A 17,085-nucleotide genomic window follows, 5' to 3' on the forward strand; every position below is an offset into this window, starting at 1 on the left:
GATAGTGCCAACTACTAGCCCTGGAGAACTGGCTCTGACCCAAATACACTGGCCAACAAGCAAAGGTAAAGGACTGACTGGTGCACTGTACTGTAGCTGTTGGGAAAAGGGATCAAATGTCTCTAGACTAGAGTCAACAACAAAATGACAGAGGTACTATAGGCGGGAGGTGTTATGAATATGCCTGCCCACTGGTTACGTGTTTGGCCCCTGTCAGTTAAGGTTAGGTCAGGTTTTGGCTGTGCTCTGATGCAGTGAAATGAAGCTTGACCCAGGTCAAATCTTGGTTAATGCACTTTAAAGCTGTTGTGGTCTTTTATTGTGGTGGTTTTCAGCTAAGGCCAGTATTGTCTGTTGTCTGAAACACGGAAGCAGGTTTGGCCTGTGTTGTTCAGTGCCAGGTGCTCCATGTTTTACGCCCACTGAATCTCTCACACTGACAGCTCCACAACATTGGTACCCTTCCATCCACATTACCATCTCTTTTCTATCAACCATCTCTGTGGGTCTTTGTCTCTCTTTATTGTCTCATCTTCTCACATCTCCATTCAATTGACCTTTCTGTCTATTACTTTCAAATGAAACCCACTGACCATATAACCCTCACAGCCTCTAAAACTTTGCTGTTTCCATGTTCTGTTTTCTCACTCTCTCGCCAATCGTTTCTCCGACTCTGTTTGTTTCCATTACATCTTTACGTGGTGTGACTATCTTCACCCAATATCTATTTATATCTGTCCATACACAGCTTTCTCCACAAGCCTGAGCTCTCCTCCCTGGCTGACCACACACACACACACACACACACACACACAAATACACACACACACACACACACACACACACACACACACACACACACACACACACACACACACACACACACACACACACACACACACACACACACACACACACACACACACCTTTCTGTGACAGGCTCTGAAATGGAGGGAGGGGGCTTCACGTGGCTCACCAATCTGTTCACCATGTCTGTCATAAAGCAGAAATGCACTGGAGATGCTTTCACTCACCAAATGACAGACCGGATCCAACATTCAGACAAATGATGAATGGTAATATACAGAACCATAGCACCTCTCCTCCGAGACACAAACAAACACATAGGATCGGGTAAACATACAAAACACATCCAGGTACTCAAACCCACCCCCTTGGAATACCACACATACATGCACTCATGCTCTCACTCCCCCCCCCCCCCTCCACCCCCACACACACACACAGGATTAACCACATGGTCTTACCGTGAAGCAGGGGATGCCTGTAACCAGTGAGTAGACCAGCAGTGGGGGTATCTTGCTGGTTTCATCCGGGCCGGGGTAGGGCTTGGAGAACATCTTGTCGTAGCAGAAGAAGCCCTGGATGTGCACGGGGAACGTGTCTGTGTACTCAAAGTAGTACGCCAGGAGAACCGTCCCTGCCATGATCACCAGCTGGAAATAGAACATGATCCCCGCGTTAGGCAAGAAGAGGAGGAGGAGGTGGCGGAGGAGAGGAAGGAGGGAGAGTCAAGTCCCGGTTCCCCTCATCCACAGAGAGAGGCATAGGAGTGATGGGAGCGAGAGAGAGGTCCGGTGAAGAGATCAATAGAGGCAGAGAGCACCTACTGTAAGCCTGACCAGTGCAGCGGGAGACAGAGAGAGAGTAGAGTACGAGAGAGAGAGAGAGAGAGAGAGAGAGAGAGAGAGAGAGAGAGAGAGAGAGAGAGAGAGAGAGAGAGAGAGAGAGAAAGCTGGAGGAAGAGAGAGCGAGAGAAGGGAGCATCTACAGGGGAGAGGAGGAAGATGGAATAAAGACAGAATAAATAGAATTCTTCTGCAACATGAAGAGAGAAAACAAGGAATATCAGAGAGCGAAAGAGAGACTGGGAGTGAGGAGGGTGAAAAGAGTGTGAGAGAGAGGGAGAGGGAGAACTGCTTGCATTGGTATCGGTAGTCTACTACGGAGGAGCAGTGGGTTATTTTTGGATGCTGTGTATGAAGAGTAGTGTGAATGTGATCATAAGCATCCTCCAAACCAGTTATATGAGCTCCTGTGACGTGTTCAAAGTCTGATTCCAGGGTTTTTCTTATATAGGTAGATCCATGGATATCAGAGATAATAATACACTACTGAGATATCAACTCAATAGCAAGTCGTCCTACAGTTAAAAAAATATATATGAAAATGGTGTCTACATGTAATATTTTCCCACATGTTGAATAGACCAAAATATACTTTTACATGACTTTTTGTTTCACATGGAATATACACTGTACGGTGGAATGGAGCTGCATCTGACTTTGTAACTCAAATACCCACAATAAATCTTAGCTGTATGGCCTCGTTTATCAGGGAAGTGAAGGGATAGTAATAGCCCTTTCCTTCCACTTAGCTAGGGACATGGTGCTGGGTGAGGGGACATGTTTCAGCTTCACACTCCCTTAGGATATTATCTGTGCTCCATCTCCCTCTGACCATAGACACTGCCGACATCTGCGACACACACACACACACACACACACACACACACACACACACACACACACACACACACACACACACACACACACACACACACACACACACACACACACACACACACACACACACACACACACACACACACACACACACACACACACACTCTCTCTACCCTCCCTCTCTACCCTCCCTTGAGAGAGAGACATGTTATGCCATGAGCGGTTGTCATGGTGAAGAATATAACGGTAGAGACGAGTTCACAATATTGTGCAATTTCATTTCCTCTCAGCAGGATTTATGAATGCATAAAGTGTGGAGGTATATTGTCCTCATTCAGAATGATTCAAGTGTCACGAACGTTGTTGTAAGAATCGGACCGAGGTGCAGCGTGGTTTGGGTTCATCATCTTTATTTAACGTGAACTGGCAAAAGAAGAAGAAAGAAATGAATGTGAAGCTATGCAGTGCTCAAGGCAACTATACACAAACAAGATCCCACACCAAACAGGTGGGAAAAGGCTGCCTAAGTATGATCCCCAATCAGAGACAACGATAGACAGCTGCCTCTGATTGGGAACCATACCAGGCCAACCTAGGAATAAAGAAACTAGAATGCCCACCGTAGTCACACCCCGACCTAACCAAAATAGAGAATAAAAGATCTCTAAGGTCAGGACGTGACATCAAGGGAGATCATTGTAAGAGTAATGAAGAACTAATGATGACCAGCAGCATCACTGAAAGATACATAAGAGCTAAACATATACTTTATAATTGGCGTTATATTAAATTATACTGTTTATTAACTGTATGTTCTATCCTGACAATGAGTATGCGGAGTAGGTTTATGTTTAAGTAACACATCTGCAATAATGTAGGCTATTCCAGATACAACATTATCTTATCAACAATGATACCCAAAGCCCCTGATTTATCACGTTCCAAGCTAATGTGATTCTCTCTTTGTGTATCTTTATCCCCAACAGCCTGGAGAGAAACAGAGATATTTTGAAGTAGGAGTGAGTCATATCATTTTCCCGTAAAATTATTTTACATATGATCTGGGTTGGATTTGAATCATTACATTCTGAGAACTGTCCATCTCACAGTAATGCATTTGAAAGACATCTGAGAAAATGTATGGCATTGTGTTATTAGCAGTACATCGTTCAATAAGACACAGTAACAGTAGTGAGGACATTATTCTCATTCATGTGGCCTCTTGTCCAAATCCAGTTGTGGGTTTGTTGTTTTTTGTGCCAGTCTCACTTTCATCTGACTCGTTGGACTGGTGATGTTCAGACACATTATTTACACCCTGACACCTCCTCAACCTCCCTCTGCTTCTCTCTCTCTCTGTCTCTCTCGTCCTCCCTCTCTCACACTCTATCACTGTCTACAGTATATCTCTCTCTCACGCACACCAATGTGCTTGTATCTGACTGGTCCAGCTGTGCTGCTGTCAGAACTCATGTCAACCAATCCCTGGTCAGTCATAATTCACAATGTGAAACATGGCAGTACTGTTTACAATGTGGGCCGGTCCCTTTTAATATCAACCAGTATGAAAAAAATCCTTTAAAAGGGGCAGAATAGTAATAAAAAAAAAAAATCTAATCAAAGAAATACCTGACTGAATAGTTTAAAAGCAATACATTTGAAACGATTCTGTTTCCGAGCCTAAGCAAGTGGACATTCGCTCAGGCATCCTGACTGTGGTTATACAGTTATACAACTATGTTCTCCTGATCAGATGTTTTGCAGGGAGCTATTGTGCTCGCTAGTCCCACTTTAGTGTTGTTCTAGCGCTGTTATGTGTTGTTTGTGGTGGAATTGTTTCAAAATGACCTGCATCCCTCGCAGAGAGATACTTTTCTTGCTCGGGATCTTGCATTGTTAGCACTCAAACACAGGGGGACATAATTGTCATTACCTTCAATGACCACAGTTTGAGTAGCAGTCGTGACACCAACACTGCTGAACACAGTTACCCTGCTGTTCACCTTTGTAGCAAAGGCTGGCCTGTCATACACATCCTCACAGCACCAGTATTCAAAATTACACAGACAGGAAGCAATTTTGCCCTTTTCTGAAATTACTGTTCCACCTCCTTGCTTAAGTATGACGTTAGGAATTTCACATTGTGTGTATATCTTTTCCTTTCAACATGTCACATTTTATGTCCTGTCTTTCTTCATTTTCCTCAAATCTTAACCTTTACCTTCGCCTCTCTCAAACCCCTGATTCACCTCCTAAAACGATCTTTCGCTCTTTCTCCCCTCAGTCTCCCCTTAGGGTTTATTGTTCTCCACTTCTCCTCCACTTGTATTTTCCCAGCTGTTCTCTAACATGGAATGTTTTAACTCTGGTGAATATTTCATAGCTGTACATCTGTGTTTACAAGTTCAGGACAGACCAGAAAGACATAATGTACTTGAAGACACCATTTAGACTAAGCCACTAAACTCAGGGAATACTCCATCACTCTCACCCCAAGCTTCCAGATAAAACATTTATCATAATCCTAACTCCACATCCTAATCCTAATCCTTGGGTGTAATCCTAAATCTTTTCTTTTGTCCCTTTCATTAAAAGAAATATTGTAATCCATGTTCCCTATAATACTGACACAAGAACTCAGATCTCAGATCAAGACTGGGTTGGTAAGGGCACGCTGTTGACACTGAATGTACAAAACATTAGGAACACCTTACTAATACTGAGTCGCACCTCCTTTTGCTCTCAGAAAGCCTTGATTCGTTGGGCCATGGACTCTACAAGGTGTCGAAAGGGTTCCACAGGGATGCTGGCCCATTTTGACACCAAGTTGTGCTTCCCACAGTTGTGTCAAGTTGGCTGGATGTTATTTGGGTGGTGGACCATTCTTGGTACACACGAGAAACGGTTGAGAGTGAAAAACCCAGCAGCACTGCAGTTCTTGACACACTCAAACTGGCACGCCTGGCACCTGCCTGGTTCAAAGGCACTTACATATTTTGTCTTGCCCATTCACCCTCTGAATGGCACACATACACAATTCATGTCTCAAGGCTTAGAAATCCTTTTGTAGCCTTCATCTACACTGATTACACTGGGTTTAACAAGTGGAATCGATAAGGGATCATAGCTTTCACCTGGATTCACCTGGTCAGTCTACAGTATGTCATGGAAAGAGCAGGTGTTCCTAATGTTCCTAATGTACACTCAGTGTATCTCCCTAAAGAGTACATAATATACTATTCCTGATCTGTGTGCCTGCCATTCATGTGTAAGCAGGCCTGTAAACAACCTATGTCATGTATGTTAAATGATGATTTGTGAATGTTATGGGGGATTCCATACGTAGGATCTTAATTTGAGTCTGTTTTCTGCAGCAGGAAAATAATCCTGCAGCAACAGAAAATGTGAATCATTATGTGGACATTTTTGTAGGGGTTGATGCATTTTTCGTGAGAGAAAATCCATTCTGACATTTCTAAGTGGAAATGACAAACTTTAGAAGCCTTTTTAAAACTCAAATACACTTTGCAAATTTTTATTTCCTGCTGGGCAGAAAAATTCTCAGCAACAAAAAGAATGAGGAAATTAAGATCCTACATCTGTAGAGATGCCGTTTGCTTTTCAACGTGCTTTTCTCTGCCTCCATGTATGATGCATTCTCTCCCTCCATCTTACAGTACACGGTCTAACCTTACTCCATCACTCCAAGCTCTGCTGACAGACCTCACCCCCCACTGAGAGGACAACATTGCAGATGGACTCCCATGCTGAGTGGACAAGACTGTGTAGCGTGATGCTCACTATCACTGACCACCATACTCTAACACAGGGTCAGCTGAAATATTTGTACATAGCTTTGTCTCAACGTACAGTATGTTTTTCTCAGGAGGAACAGCCATGTCCCTTTGTGCTGCTAAAGCAGTGTACTCTGAAAGAGCAGTTTTGTGTTTTGCTGGGTGGGGTGTGCGGGTTCAGATGGAGAGCTGGGCACAAGGGCCCACGTCAAACACATGCTGTACATTAAGAGCCCCCAGACAAGAGCCTCCTGCCATGTCTGAACCGCCCAGACATGGCAGGAGACATGGGGAGAGAGGAGGGGGAATGCAGGGAACAGGTGCAGGACTAGGGGTGGTGGTGGTAGCAGCAGAAGTCCCCTCTCTCCCCCTTCCACAGTCACAAAAATAACATTCACTAAGGACCAGGTCCAACGGTGAGGGTAGAGGGCACAATAACAGATGATTTTATGATTCACTAAGTGTGTAGATTAAAGAAAATTCCCTTCAACTTGCTTAACTTACCCTATGTGCATACAAGTGTTTGTGTGTGTGTTGGTGTGTGCTGAATCGCATGTTGAGCATGGAGGCTCCTCTGTAACTGACTGTAAAGTGGGCTGGGAGGGGGGCTCAAATGGACATTGTGTAACCTTTAAAAACACACACCCCTCTCCAGGGTACTGACCAATGCATGTGGAGAAGAGAGATCACTCCTGCCCTCCACACTATAAGACATGATGCAACAACACAGAGAGAGTTGTCACTGGCATCCTCAGTCTAAGGAGTTGGTGCTGCCCTCATTACATAATACTTACTATACTCTTATTGTGTGTCAACAACCAAATCTCTCCTAGGTAGATGTTGCCATCCATGCAGCTGACAGCAGGTCAGTGTTAATTATAGCTCAGCTACAGACTACAGTAGAGTTGGCAGGGCTGTAGTCTATCCTGATCTCAGGCCTGTGCCAGACAAACAGGTGAGCTGAATGGGAGATTAGTGAGGCTGGAATGGAGATAAGCTTTGTTGAACAACAATATATGTGTAATTTTCTTCAAACCTTTTCTCTCTCTTTCTCTTCATTTCTTTCATAAGATCCATCTCAACATCTTTCAGACTCACATGTCGAATAGCTAGCAACATTAGAGGTAATATGTTTTGCTCATTCTGCCAGCCAGAAGCTGATCATGACTATTTGACAGCGCAGAAAATAGTCAATAGAAACGTGTGTGTGAGAGAGAGTGTGAGAGAGTGTGAGAGAGTGTGAGTGGGAGAGAGAAACAGACAGAGACAAAAGAGAGGAACAGAGAGAGAGAGACAGAGAGAAAGAGAGAGAGACAGAGAGAGAGACAGAGAGAGAGCATGAAAGCATGAGAGAGCAAAATAACAGAGATGGAGGAGGTAAAATAGATGGATGAGGAGGGATGGGAGATTAAATTAACAAGAAGTCTAACTGTACATTGTTTTGGCCGTACAGATCCCAGTGGTGGGAGGAAGAAAGGAAAGCAGAGGAAGATGAGGTGTACAAGGATGGAGGGAGGAAAGAGAGGAAGGGATGGCGGGGGAGTGGAGGGGACAGGAAAAGAGAAAGGTTGAGAGGGGGTGAGTGAAGAGAGTGAAACTGGCATATGAGAGGTACTGTAGCATGGAGAGGTTGGTAGTTTGGCATGCTTTCATGGTGTGTGTGTGTGTGTGTGTGTGTGTGTGTGTGTGTGTGTGTGTGTGTGTGTGTGTGTGTGTGTGTGTGTGTGTGTGTGTGTGTGTGTGTGTGTGTGTGTGTGTGTGTGTGTGTGTGTGTGTGTGTGTGTGTGTGTGTGTGTGTGTGTGAAAAAGAGAGAGTGAGAGAGAGATGGAGAGAGAGTAAGAGCGAGAGAGGAAGAGAGAGATGACCGATCTGTGTGAAAGAGTGGAGGAGGGGGAGAGTAGAATGAGTACAAAAGAAAGAGATGTGAGCTGAGCTTAGATCGTCCTCCAGAAAACATCTCTAGGGCTCCTTCTTTAAATATCTCTTTCTCTCTGTTTCTGCTTTTCAATCTTCACTCCCTCTCCCAACCACTCTTTCTTTTCCATGTAACTCTTATCTTAGCCTCTGATTTCCCCCTCTTGTCATGAAATCCCTCTCGCCCTATTTTCATTATAACTCTTCTTTTGTCCCAGTGATGCCTCTGTCGTACACTATGGCTGGTAAACAGACCCAGAGATCAACACACAAGGGGGCATGAATCACTGGGTGTCAATATTCAGTCAGATCCACACCCCTGCATAGTGTGGGACCAGGGAGGAGACCCTGTACTCACATTACACATACATTAATGCTACAGCACATATCACAGTACCTGCTTCTTACGAGTGTAGACACACTCAGCTGCAAATTATGTGAATGAAGGCTTATACAACCTTTACATTTATAAACCCTTTATAAATATGAAATTACACAGGAATAGCAGTTAAAGCTGCAGTCTATGATGTTGGGTTCTAATTTGAAATGTTGAAATATCCTGAGACATATTAACCATATTAGAACTGGGTGTATGGAAATCTACTGAGTGAGAAAGGGGAGTGCAGAAAGTTATGCAGCCAACTGCTTAAGGTGTTTCCACATATTCTATGTTTTGAAACACATTTAATCCCAAAAATAGGTATTATAAATGAAACACTAAAAGGGTGGGGAACTTTGACAAAGTGATACTAAGAGACCACATTCACAGAAGATTGATTGACAGCTGGCTACAGTGACAGCAATCACCCATTTCTCTTTCATATCGGCTGAGATCCCTAAAGATTGGAAAGCTGTCATCCCCCTCTTCAAAGGTGGAGACACTCTAGACCCAAACTGTTACAGACCTATATCTATCCTACACTGCCTTTCTAAAATCTTCGAAAGCCAAGTTAACAAACAGATCATCGACCATTTCGAATCCCACCGTACCTTCCCCGCTATGCAATCTGGTTTCCGAGCTGGTCATGGGGGCACCTCAAGCCAAGGCTTTTGACTGTCAATCAATGCATTCTTATCGGCAGACTCAACAGCCTTGGTTTCTCAAATGACTGCCTCGCCTGGTTCACCAACTACTTCTCAGAAAGAGTTCAGTGTGTCAAATTGGAGGGCCTGTTGTCCGGACCTCTGGCAGTCTCTATGAGGGTACCACAGGGTTCAATTCTCGGGCCGACTCTTTTCTCTGTATATACAGTGGGGCAAAAAAGTATTTAGTCAGCCCCCAATTGTGCAAGTTCTCCCACTTAAAAAGATGAGAGAGGCCTGTAATTTTCATCATAGGTACACTTCAACTATGACAGACAAAATAAGAAAAAAAAATCCAGAAAATCACATTGTAGGACTTTTCATTAATTAATTTGCAAATTATGGTGGAAAATAAGTATTTGGTCACCTACAAACAAGCAAGATTTCTGACTCTCACAGACCTGTAACTTCTTCTTTAAGAGGCTCCTCTGTCCTCCACTCGTTACCTGTATTAATGGCACCTGTTTGAACTTGTTATCAGTATAAAAGACACCTGTCCACAACCTCAAACAGTCACACTCCAAACTCCACTATGGCCAAGACGAAAGAGCTGTCAAAGGACACCATAAACAAAATGTCCAAAGAAGGGCCAGAAGTATACAGAATGGTGTTGTCTGCGTAGAGGTGGATCAGAGAATCACCAGCAGCAAGAGCGACATCATTGATACAGTGGGGCAAAAAAGTATATTTAGTCAGCCACCAAAGTTCTCCCACTTAAAAAGATGAGAGAGGCCTACAATGTAATTTTTTTTCCAAACAAGCTTCAATGCCATACAAAACTCTTTCCGTGGCCTCCAACTGCTCTTAAATGCTAGTAAAACTAAATGCATGCTCTTCAACCGATCGCTGCCCGCACCCGACTAACATCACTACTCTGGACAGTTCTGACTTAGAATATGTGGACAATTACAAATACCTAGGTGTCTGGTTAGACTGTAAACTCTCCTTCCAGACTCACACTAAGTCTAAATTAAATCTAGAATCGGCTTCCTATTTCACAACAAAGCCTCCTTCACTCATGCTGCCAAACATACCCTCATAAAACTGACTACCCTACCGATCCTGGACTTTGGCTTTGTCACCAAAGCCCCATATACTACCTACCACTGCAACCTGTATGCTCTCGTTGGCTGGCCCTCGCTTCCTATTCGTCACCAAACCCACTGGCTCCAGGTCATCTATAAGTCTTTGCTAGGTAAAGCCCCACCTTATCTCAGCTCACTGGTCACCATAGCAGCACCCACCCGTAGCACGTGCTCCAGCAGGTAAATTTCACTGGTCATCCCCAAAGCCAACGTTTGGCCGCCTTTCCTTCCAGTTCTCCGCTGCCAATGACTGGAACGAATTGCAAAAATCACTGAAGCTGGAGACTTATATCTTCCTCACTAACTTTAAGCATCAGCTGTCAGAGCAGCATACCGATCACTGCACCTGTACACAACAAATCTGAAAATAGCCCACCCAACTACCTCATCCCCATATTGTTATTTATTTTTGCTCTTTTGCACCCCAGTATCTCTACTTGCACATCATCATCTGCACATCTATCACTCCAGTGTTAATGCTAAAATGTTATTATTTCGCCACTATTGCCTATTTATTGCCTTTACCTCCCTAATCATACTACATTTTCACACGCTGTACATAGATTTTTCTATTGTGTTATTGACTTTACGTTTGTTTATCCCATGTGTAACTCTGTGTTGTTGTTTTTGTCGCACTGCTATGCTTTATCTTGGCCAGGTCGCAGTTGTAAATGAGAACTTTTTCTCAACTGGCCTACCTGGTTAATTAATTAAATAAAGGTGAAATAAAATAATGAATAAAAAACTTCCTGCATGCAAAATGGTATAATGCTCCAATCAGGAAAGCTTTAGAGCCTCGTTGATAACACAAACTAGGTCCAGGAGAGACACTTGTGTAGTGTAAAGAGATGGATCTAGATTCTAATCAACTCAAATCATCAAATACGATTTTACTCGTCACATACTTCGTAAACAACAGGTGCAGGCTAACCGTGAAATGATTACTTAAGTGTCATTCCGAACAATGCAGAGAGAAAGAAATGTGACAATGTGATTTTCTGGATTTTTGTTTTAGATTCCGTCTCACAGTTGAAGAGTACCTATGATACAAAATTACAGACTTCTACATGCTTTGTAAGTAGGAAAACCTGCAAAATCGGTGTATCAAATACTTGTTCTCCCCACTGTACATGTCTTACCGTTTAGAAATAAACTGTAAAATATCACACCGCACCTGAGTAGCACAGTGGTCTAAGGCACTGCATCTCAGTGCAAGAGCATCACTAAAGTCCCTGGTTCGAATCCAGGCTGTATCACATCCGGCCATGATAGGGAGTCCCATAGGGCAGTGCACAATTGGCCCAGCGTAGTCCGGGTTTGCCTGGGGTAGGCTGTCATTGTAAATAAGAATTTGTTCTTAACTGACTTGCCTAGTAAAATGTGAAGGCATAGTTTCTTGACAAATTCACTTACAGTGCATTCGGAAAATATTTAGACCCCTTGACTTTTTCAAAATATTGTTGTCACAGCCTTATTCTAACATTGATTAAATCATTTTTTCCCCTCATCAATCTACACACAATACCCACAATACCTTAATGACAATGCAAAAACAGGGTTTTAGAATTTTCTTGAAATAAAAAACTGAAATATGATATTTGCATAAGTATTCAGACCCTTTACTCAGTACTTTGTTGAAGAACCTTTGGCAGTGATTACAGCCTCGAGTCTTCTTGGGTATGATGATACAAGCTTGGCACACCTGTATTTGGAGAGTTTCTCCCATTCTTCTCCACTCAAGCTCTGTAAGGTTGCACAGCTATTTTCAGGTCTCTCCAGAGATGTTCGATCAGGTTCAAGTCCGGGCTCTGGCTGGGCCACTCAAGGACATTCAGAGACATGTCCCAAAGCTGCTCTTGGCTGTGTGCTTAGGGTCGTGGTCCTGTTAGAAGGTGAACCTTTGCTCTGGAGCAGGTTTTCATCAAGGATCTCTCTGTACTTTGCTCCGTTCATCTTTGCCTCGATCCTGACTAGTCTCCCAGTCCCTGCCGCTGAAAAACATCCCTACAGCATGATGCTGCCACCACCATGCTTCACCGTAGGGATAGTGCCAGATTTCCTCCAGAGGTGACGCTTGGCATCCATGCCAAAGACTTCAATCTTGGTTTCATCAGACCAGAGAATCTTGTTTCTCAAGTTTTAGGTGCCTTTTGGCAAACTCTAAGCGGGCTGTCATGTGCCTTCTCCCGAAGAATGGTTTCCGTCTGGCCACTCTACCATCAAGGCCTGGTGGTGGAGTGCTGCAGAGATGGTTGTCCTTCTGGAAGTTTCTTCCATCTCCACAGGGGAATTCTGGAGCTCTGTCAGAATGACCATTGAGTTCTTGGTCACCTCCCGGACAAAGGCCCTTCTCCACCCGATTGCTCAGTTTGGCTAGGCGGCCAGCTCTAGGAATATTCTTGGTGGTTCCAAACTTCTTCCATTTAAGAGAGATGGAGACCACTGTGTTCTTGGAGACCTTCAATGCTGCAGACATTTTTTGGTACCCTTCCCCAGATCTGTGCCTCGACATAATCCTGTCTCAGAGCTCCACGGACAATTCCTTCAACCTCATGGCTTGGTTTTTGCTCGGACATGCACGGTCAACTGTGGGATCTTATATAGACAGGTGTGTGCCTTTCCAAATCATGTCCAATCAATTGATATTTACCACAGGTGGACTCCAATCAAGTTGTAGAAACATCTCAAGGACATTCAGTTGCTAACAAGCAATGATTACATCAAGCTTGTTGGATGTGCATCAAACTTGTTGGATATAGTTGCTGTTTGTTTTGGTTGGGTTTCAGATTATTTTTTGGCCAATAGAAATGAATGGTAAATAATGTATGGTGCCAATTTGGAGTACTTTTATTCTAAATGAGAATCAAATACGTTTTTCCGACCACTTCTACATTAATGCGGATGCTACTATGATTATAGATAATCATAAATGAATCATGAATAATGATGAGTGAGAAAGTTAGAGGCACAAAGGCCAAGCCCTCAATACATAGTTTTAGGAGGGATATTTATGCCTCTGTACCTTTCTCACTCATCATTATTTCCATGAAACACTTATATTCGGTGCAACATAATCTGAAACAAAAGCAAAACAAACAATGAATTTGTCCAAATACTTGTGAAATAGGGACCTCCGAATCGCAGTCTTTCACCAGTCATTCATGCTTCTCTCATTATTTTACTTGAACAACTACTTTCCCTTCCACAGTGCAGAGCTGCTGAAAACACTGTGCTGTAGCTACCTCAAGCTGGGCTGGCTGGCTGGCTGAGTGCTGAGTGCTGAGTGCATTCTCCCTGCTTTGATTCAGAGGCCAAAACATAATGCTGGGGCAGCTCTTTAATGGACATTTACCAGATGGCAACATAAAGAAAAGTCAGTTTTTCTTTGTGTCTTAGCGCTCCAGCTGATCACAGCACTCTAAAAAAATGTGTGTGTGTGTGTTCTTTGTGCACTTCACTTGAAAGACTCTCTCCGACAGGTGTTACCCACCATCACACACTGGGGTTATTTTTAGAGACGGAGGAAGCAAAAGAGAAGGAAAGGTGTTATTTCACCTATTTCAAGTGTTAATGAGGCTGTGTGTGTGTGTGTGTGTGTGTGTGTGTGTGTGTGTGTGTGTGTGTGTGTGTGTGTGTGTGTGTGTGTGTGTGTGTGTGTGTGTGTGTGTGTGTGTGTGTGTGTGTGTGTGTGTGTGTGTGTGTGCGTTCTGAACATTAATTAAAATTCTACTAAAATCAAGGCAACTCGTTTTCAAATGGACAAATGTGGAATATTCATTACAGTAAATTGTCACCATTCCTTGTCCTTTCTGTGAATAAACCAACACGACAAAACTGAGCTTCATTGGCTAAATTCAACATTAGCAGAATATAAAGACAAATTGACTCTGGTTAGACACACAAAACCACGACGAAACAGTATTACTGAGCTTCCAAAGCAGCTCTGAAAGCCTTAACAGTACATCAACAGTGCCCTCTGGTGGGTATAGAGTCCTTAAATGAAATGCCAAGGGGAAAGGTTCATCACACTGCATGTGGTGAGAGATAGATGATGCCCACACAAACACGATTATGAGTACTGCTCATGCCAAAGACAAACACCCCTGCAGTCAAGGAAATCTCCAACGTCACAATGATTCTGACTCATAACCCTTCATTCCATAACAGTGGCTGAGAAAAGTGGGACATGTTCGATAAGAGGGTAAAGCACATAATGTATTACAGAATTGGGTCATTTTCAAGTCCAAGTAAAACATTTGAAAAATTGAGAGTAAAACAGGTTATTGTTGCTTTTAATATTAGAGTAGTGTGTGTGTGTGTGTGTGTGTGTGTGTGTGTGTGTGTGTGTGTGTGTGTGTGTGTGTGTGTGTGTGTGTGTGTGTGTGTGTGTGTGTGTGTGTGTGTGTGTGTGTGTGTGTGTGTGTGTGTGTGTGTGTGTGTGTGTGTGTGTGTGTGTGTACAGCATATTATTTGACTATTTATATTTGTTCATTGAAGGTGATGTTTCCAACTATTAGGTTATTCCTGCTTCCACATTAAAGCTGCAGCCATTATACAAGACACATTCCCACACTTCATAAACTGAATCTGTGACAACCCATACATGGTCCTGTGTGGACAGGACACATCAATATTAGGTCACATGACGCACCACACACCCCAATCACATGGCACCGGCTGTCCAATAGCAGTACATCCAAAGCCATCATCAGAGGGGCTTGTATTTCCTCCTCCATTGGTCTGGATAACTGTTTATGTTAATGTGGCCTTTACAACCCCAAAGCTGTGTTCTCTGCTACACCTGATTACTTATACACACACAGTGGATTAATTCCTAAAAGCATGTCTGTGTTCTGACAATGGCATTTCCATGCATCCTTTGTATCATCCCAGTGCTGAGAGAAACTGACCTGTATAAGCGCTGTTGATGTTGAAATTCACATTCAGATAGAAGAGACGGAAGGAGATATCTATATCTAATAAATGTCTGACTTTCAGGGAGCGAGAGAGAGAATGAGAGAGAGAGAGAGAGAGGCTATAGCCTGCATAAGGGGGTAGGTATTGGATGAAAGGAGGCAGAAGAGAGAGAGACAGAGAGAAAATTAATCCAACTGATTGGTTTCCATGGAAACGGGCTGATGAGGTGTGAGTCTAAATAAAAGAGCAGGTCCTGGTTCAGTCTAAATCACTGTCTGTCTGTGACACACCGCTGGGAAGGGGAGGGGGACGGGGAGAGGGTCAGGGGAGATGGACAGAGGAGCGAAAATGGTTGGGTCTCAGTCAGACCACACTGTCACATCTTCTGCACTCACACACTGCTACCTCACATATTGCACATTATGATTTCACAAATCCCACATATCACTACAACTGTACTGAATACCACGAGGTCTTACATCCAATATAATATAGCACTTCATTCCTCATACAATACTTTTCACCTTCCATGTCATACATCACACCTCACATATAGACCTCCATATTTCACATGACACAGAACACCTTGTACCTCAAATATCACCTATTCCACCTCACATTTAATATGTGTGAGGGATGGCACAGTGGACTAAGGGAGGGCTTTTATTTTGGACCATAATCTAGCAGCATAGAGACCTTCAATACCCTCTGAGTAATGTTGCTCCCACAGCAATACGGGACACGCCTACGGGAGAGACCTTGTCCTGTGTGTGCGCGCTTGTAGTCTGTATGTGAGTCTGTGTCGGTGTGTGTGTGTGCCTGACAGTGTGTGCAGAGCATCCAGTACCTATACAAAACACAGTTAGCTGTGATATCACTAAATACTTCAATGGATCAGATGCAAAGACTCATATAAACAGGGAGCAGAGATCACATATAGTAGCAGTGTGAAGACAGGAAGCGCCATCTGAACAGATTACATACTATAACAACTATTTTATACCATATGACAACAGTTTTCCACCATATCCACGTTACTCAGTCTCAGCCATGGCAGAGAGACCGTGGCAGTGAGGTGGATGTGTGTTGAGCTGACAATATTTATAACATTTTCCACTGAAGCTAAAGATGAAAGTGTTCCCTGGTGGCTGGACAGCAGACAACAGCCAATTGAGGTCAAGTAGTAGAATGAATGGAGCTCATTGAGCTCTGAGAGGAGCGGAGGGGGGTGAGAAACTGAATATGGGGAAGGTTAAGGGTAAAGGAAATTCCCCATAAAGAGATATCATCAAACAGCATGAAGAGGCTCTACTGGATCCATGAGGAGCCAGAGGGTATTTCATCAGCTCCTCCCAGTAGTGTCATTTTAGCCAATCAGGAAAAGAAAGACATGGCAACTCACCTCAACAAACAAGAAGCAGGGAACGATGGAGCTGCTGCTCTTCAAACCTGGCTTCTCCTCCTCCGCTGCCATCATTCTCTCGTTCTCTCTCTCCTCACACCTGTGAAGGAAAGAGCGTTCCAGGTCAGTAAGAGTTGTCTTGATCTAAAGGCAGCTTGAGGCTGAAAGTATAACATTAAGTTTTATCCCATGACAAGAATGTAGCGTTGGAGGGAACAATGGATCTTGATGTTCTTATACTGAATAACACTTTTGTTTACATGTTACCTATGTGGCCATGAGACAAAGTGCAAACACCCCCCCCCACCCACACACTCCCCAACACACACAAATAAACAACTAAATAGCATAAAATAAGCCTATCAGTGGGCAGTAATGAGCCTCTCCCTCGGTCCTGATGAGT

General features: G+C 43.5%; 1 protein-coding gene across 5 annotated transcripts in view; it reads right to left on the minus strand.

Moving 5' to 3' along the window:
- The window catches only part of LOC109897369 (phospholipid phosphatase-related protein type 5), a 52,322-nt gene that overhangs the window by 30,145 nt on the left and 5,092 nt on the right, over positions 1-17,085 (minus strand). For 3 of the 5 annotated variants that reach the window (XM_031827655.1, XM_031827657.1, XM_031827656.1), the window contains exons 2-3: positions 16,683-16,782; positions 1,269-1,457 (exon numbers count right to left, since the gene is read on the minus strand). In XM_031827655.1, the coding sequence (XP_031683515.1) occupies positions 1,269-1,457; positions 16,683-16,757 (264 nt within the window). In that variant the 5' untranslated portion in view covers positions 16,758-16,782. Of the gene's footprint in view, positions 1-1,268; positions 1,679-16,682; positions 16,783-17,085 lie in introns of those variants that run through there. The other 2 variants (XM_031827659.1, XM_031827658.1) reach the window with 2 other exon arrangements.

The sequence above is a fragment of the Oncorhynchus kisutch genome, linkage group LG6 (genome assembly GCF_002021735.2).
Source record: "Oncorhynchus kisutch isolate 150728-3 linkage group LG6, Okis_V2, whole genome shotgun sequence".
NCBI classification, from domain to species: Eukaryota; Metazoa; Chordata; class Actinopteri; order Salmoniformes; family Salmonidae; genus Oncorhynchus; species Oncorhynchus kisutch.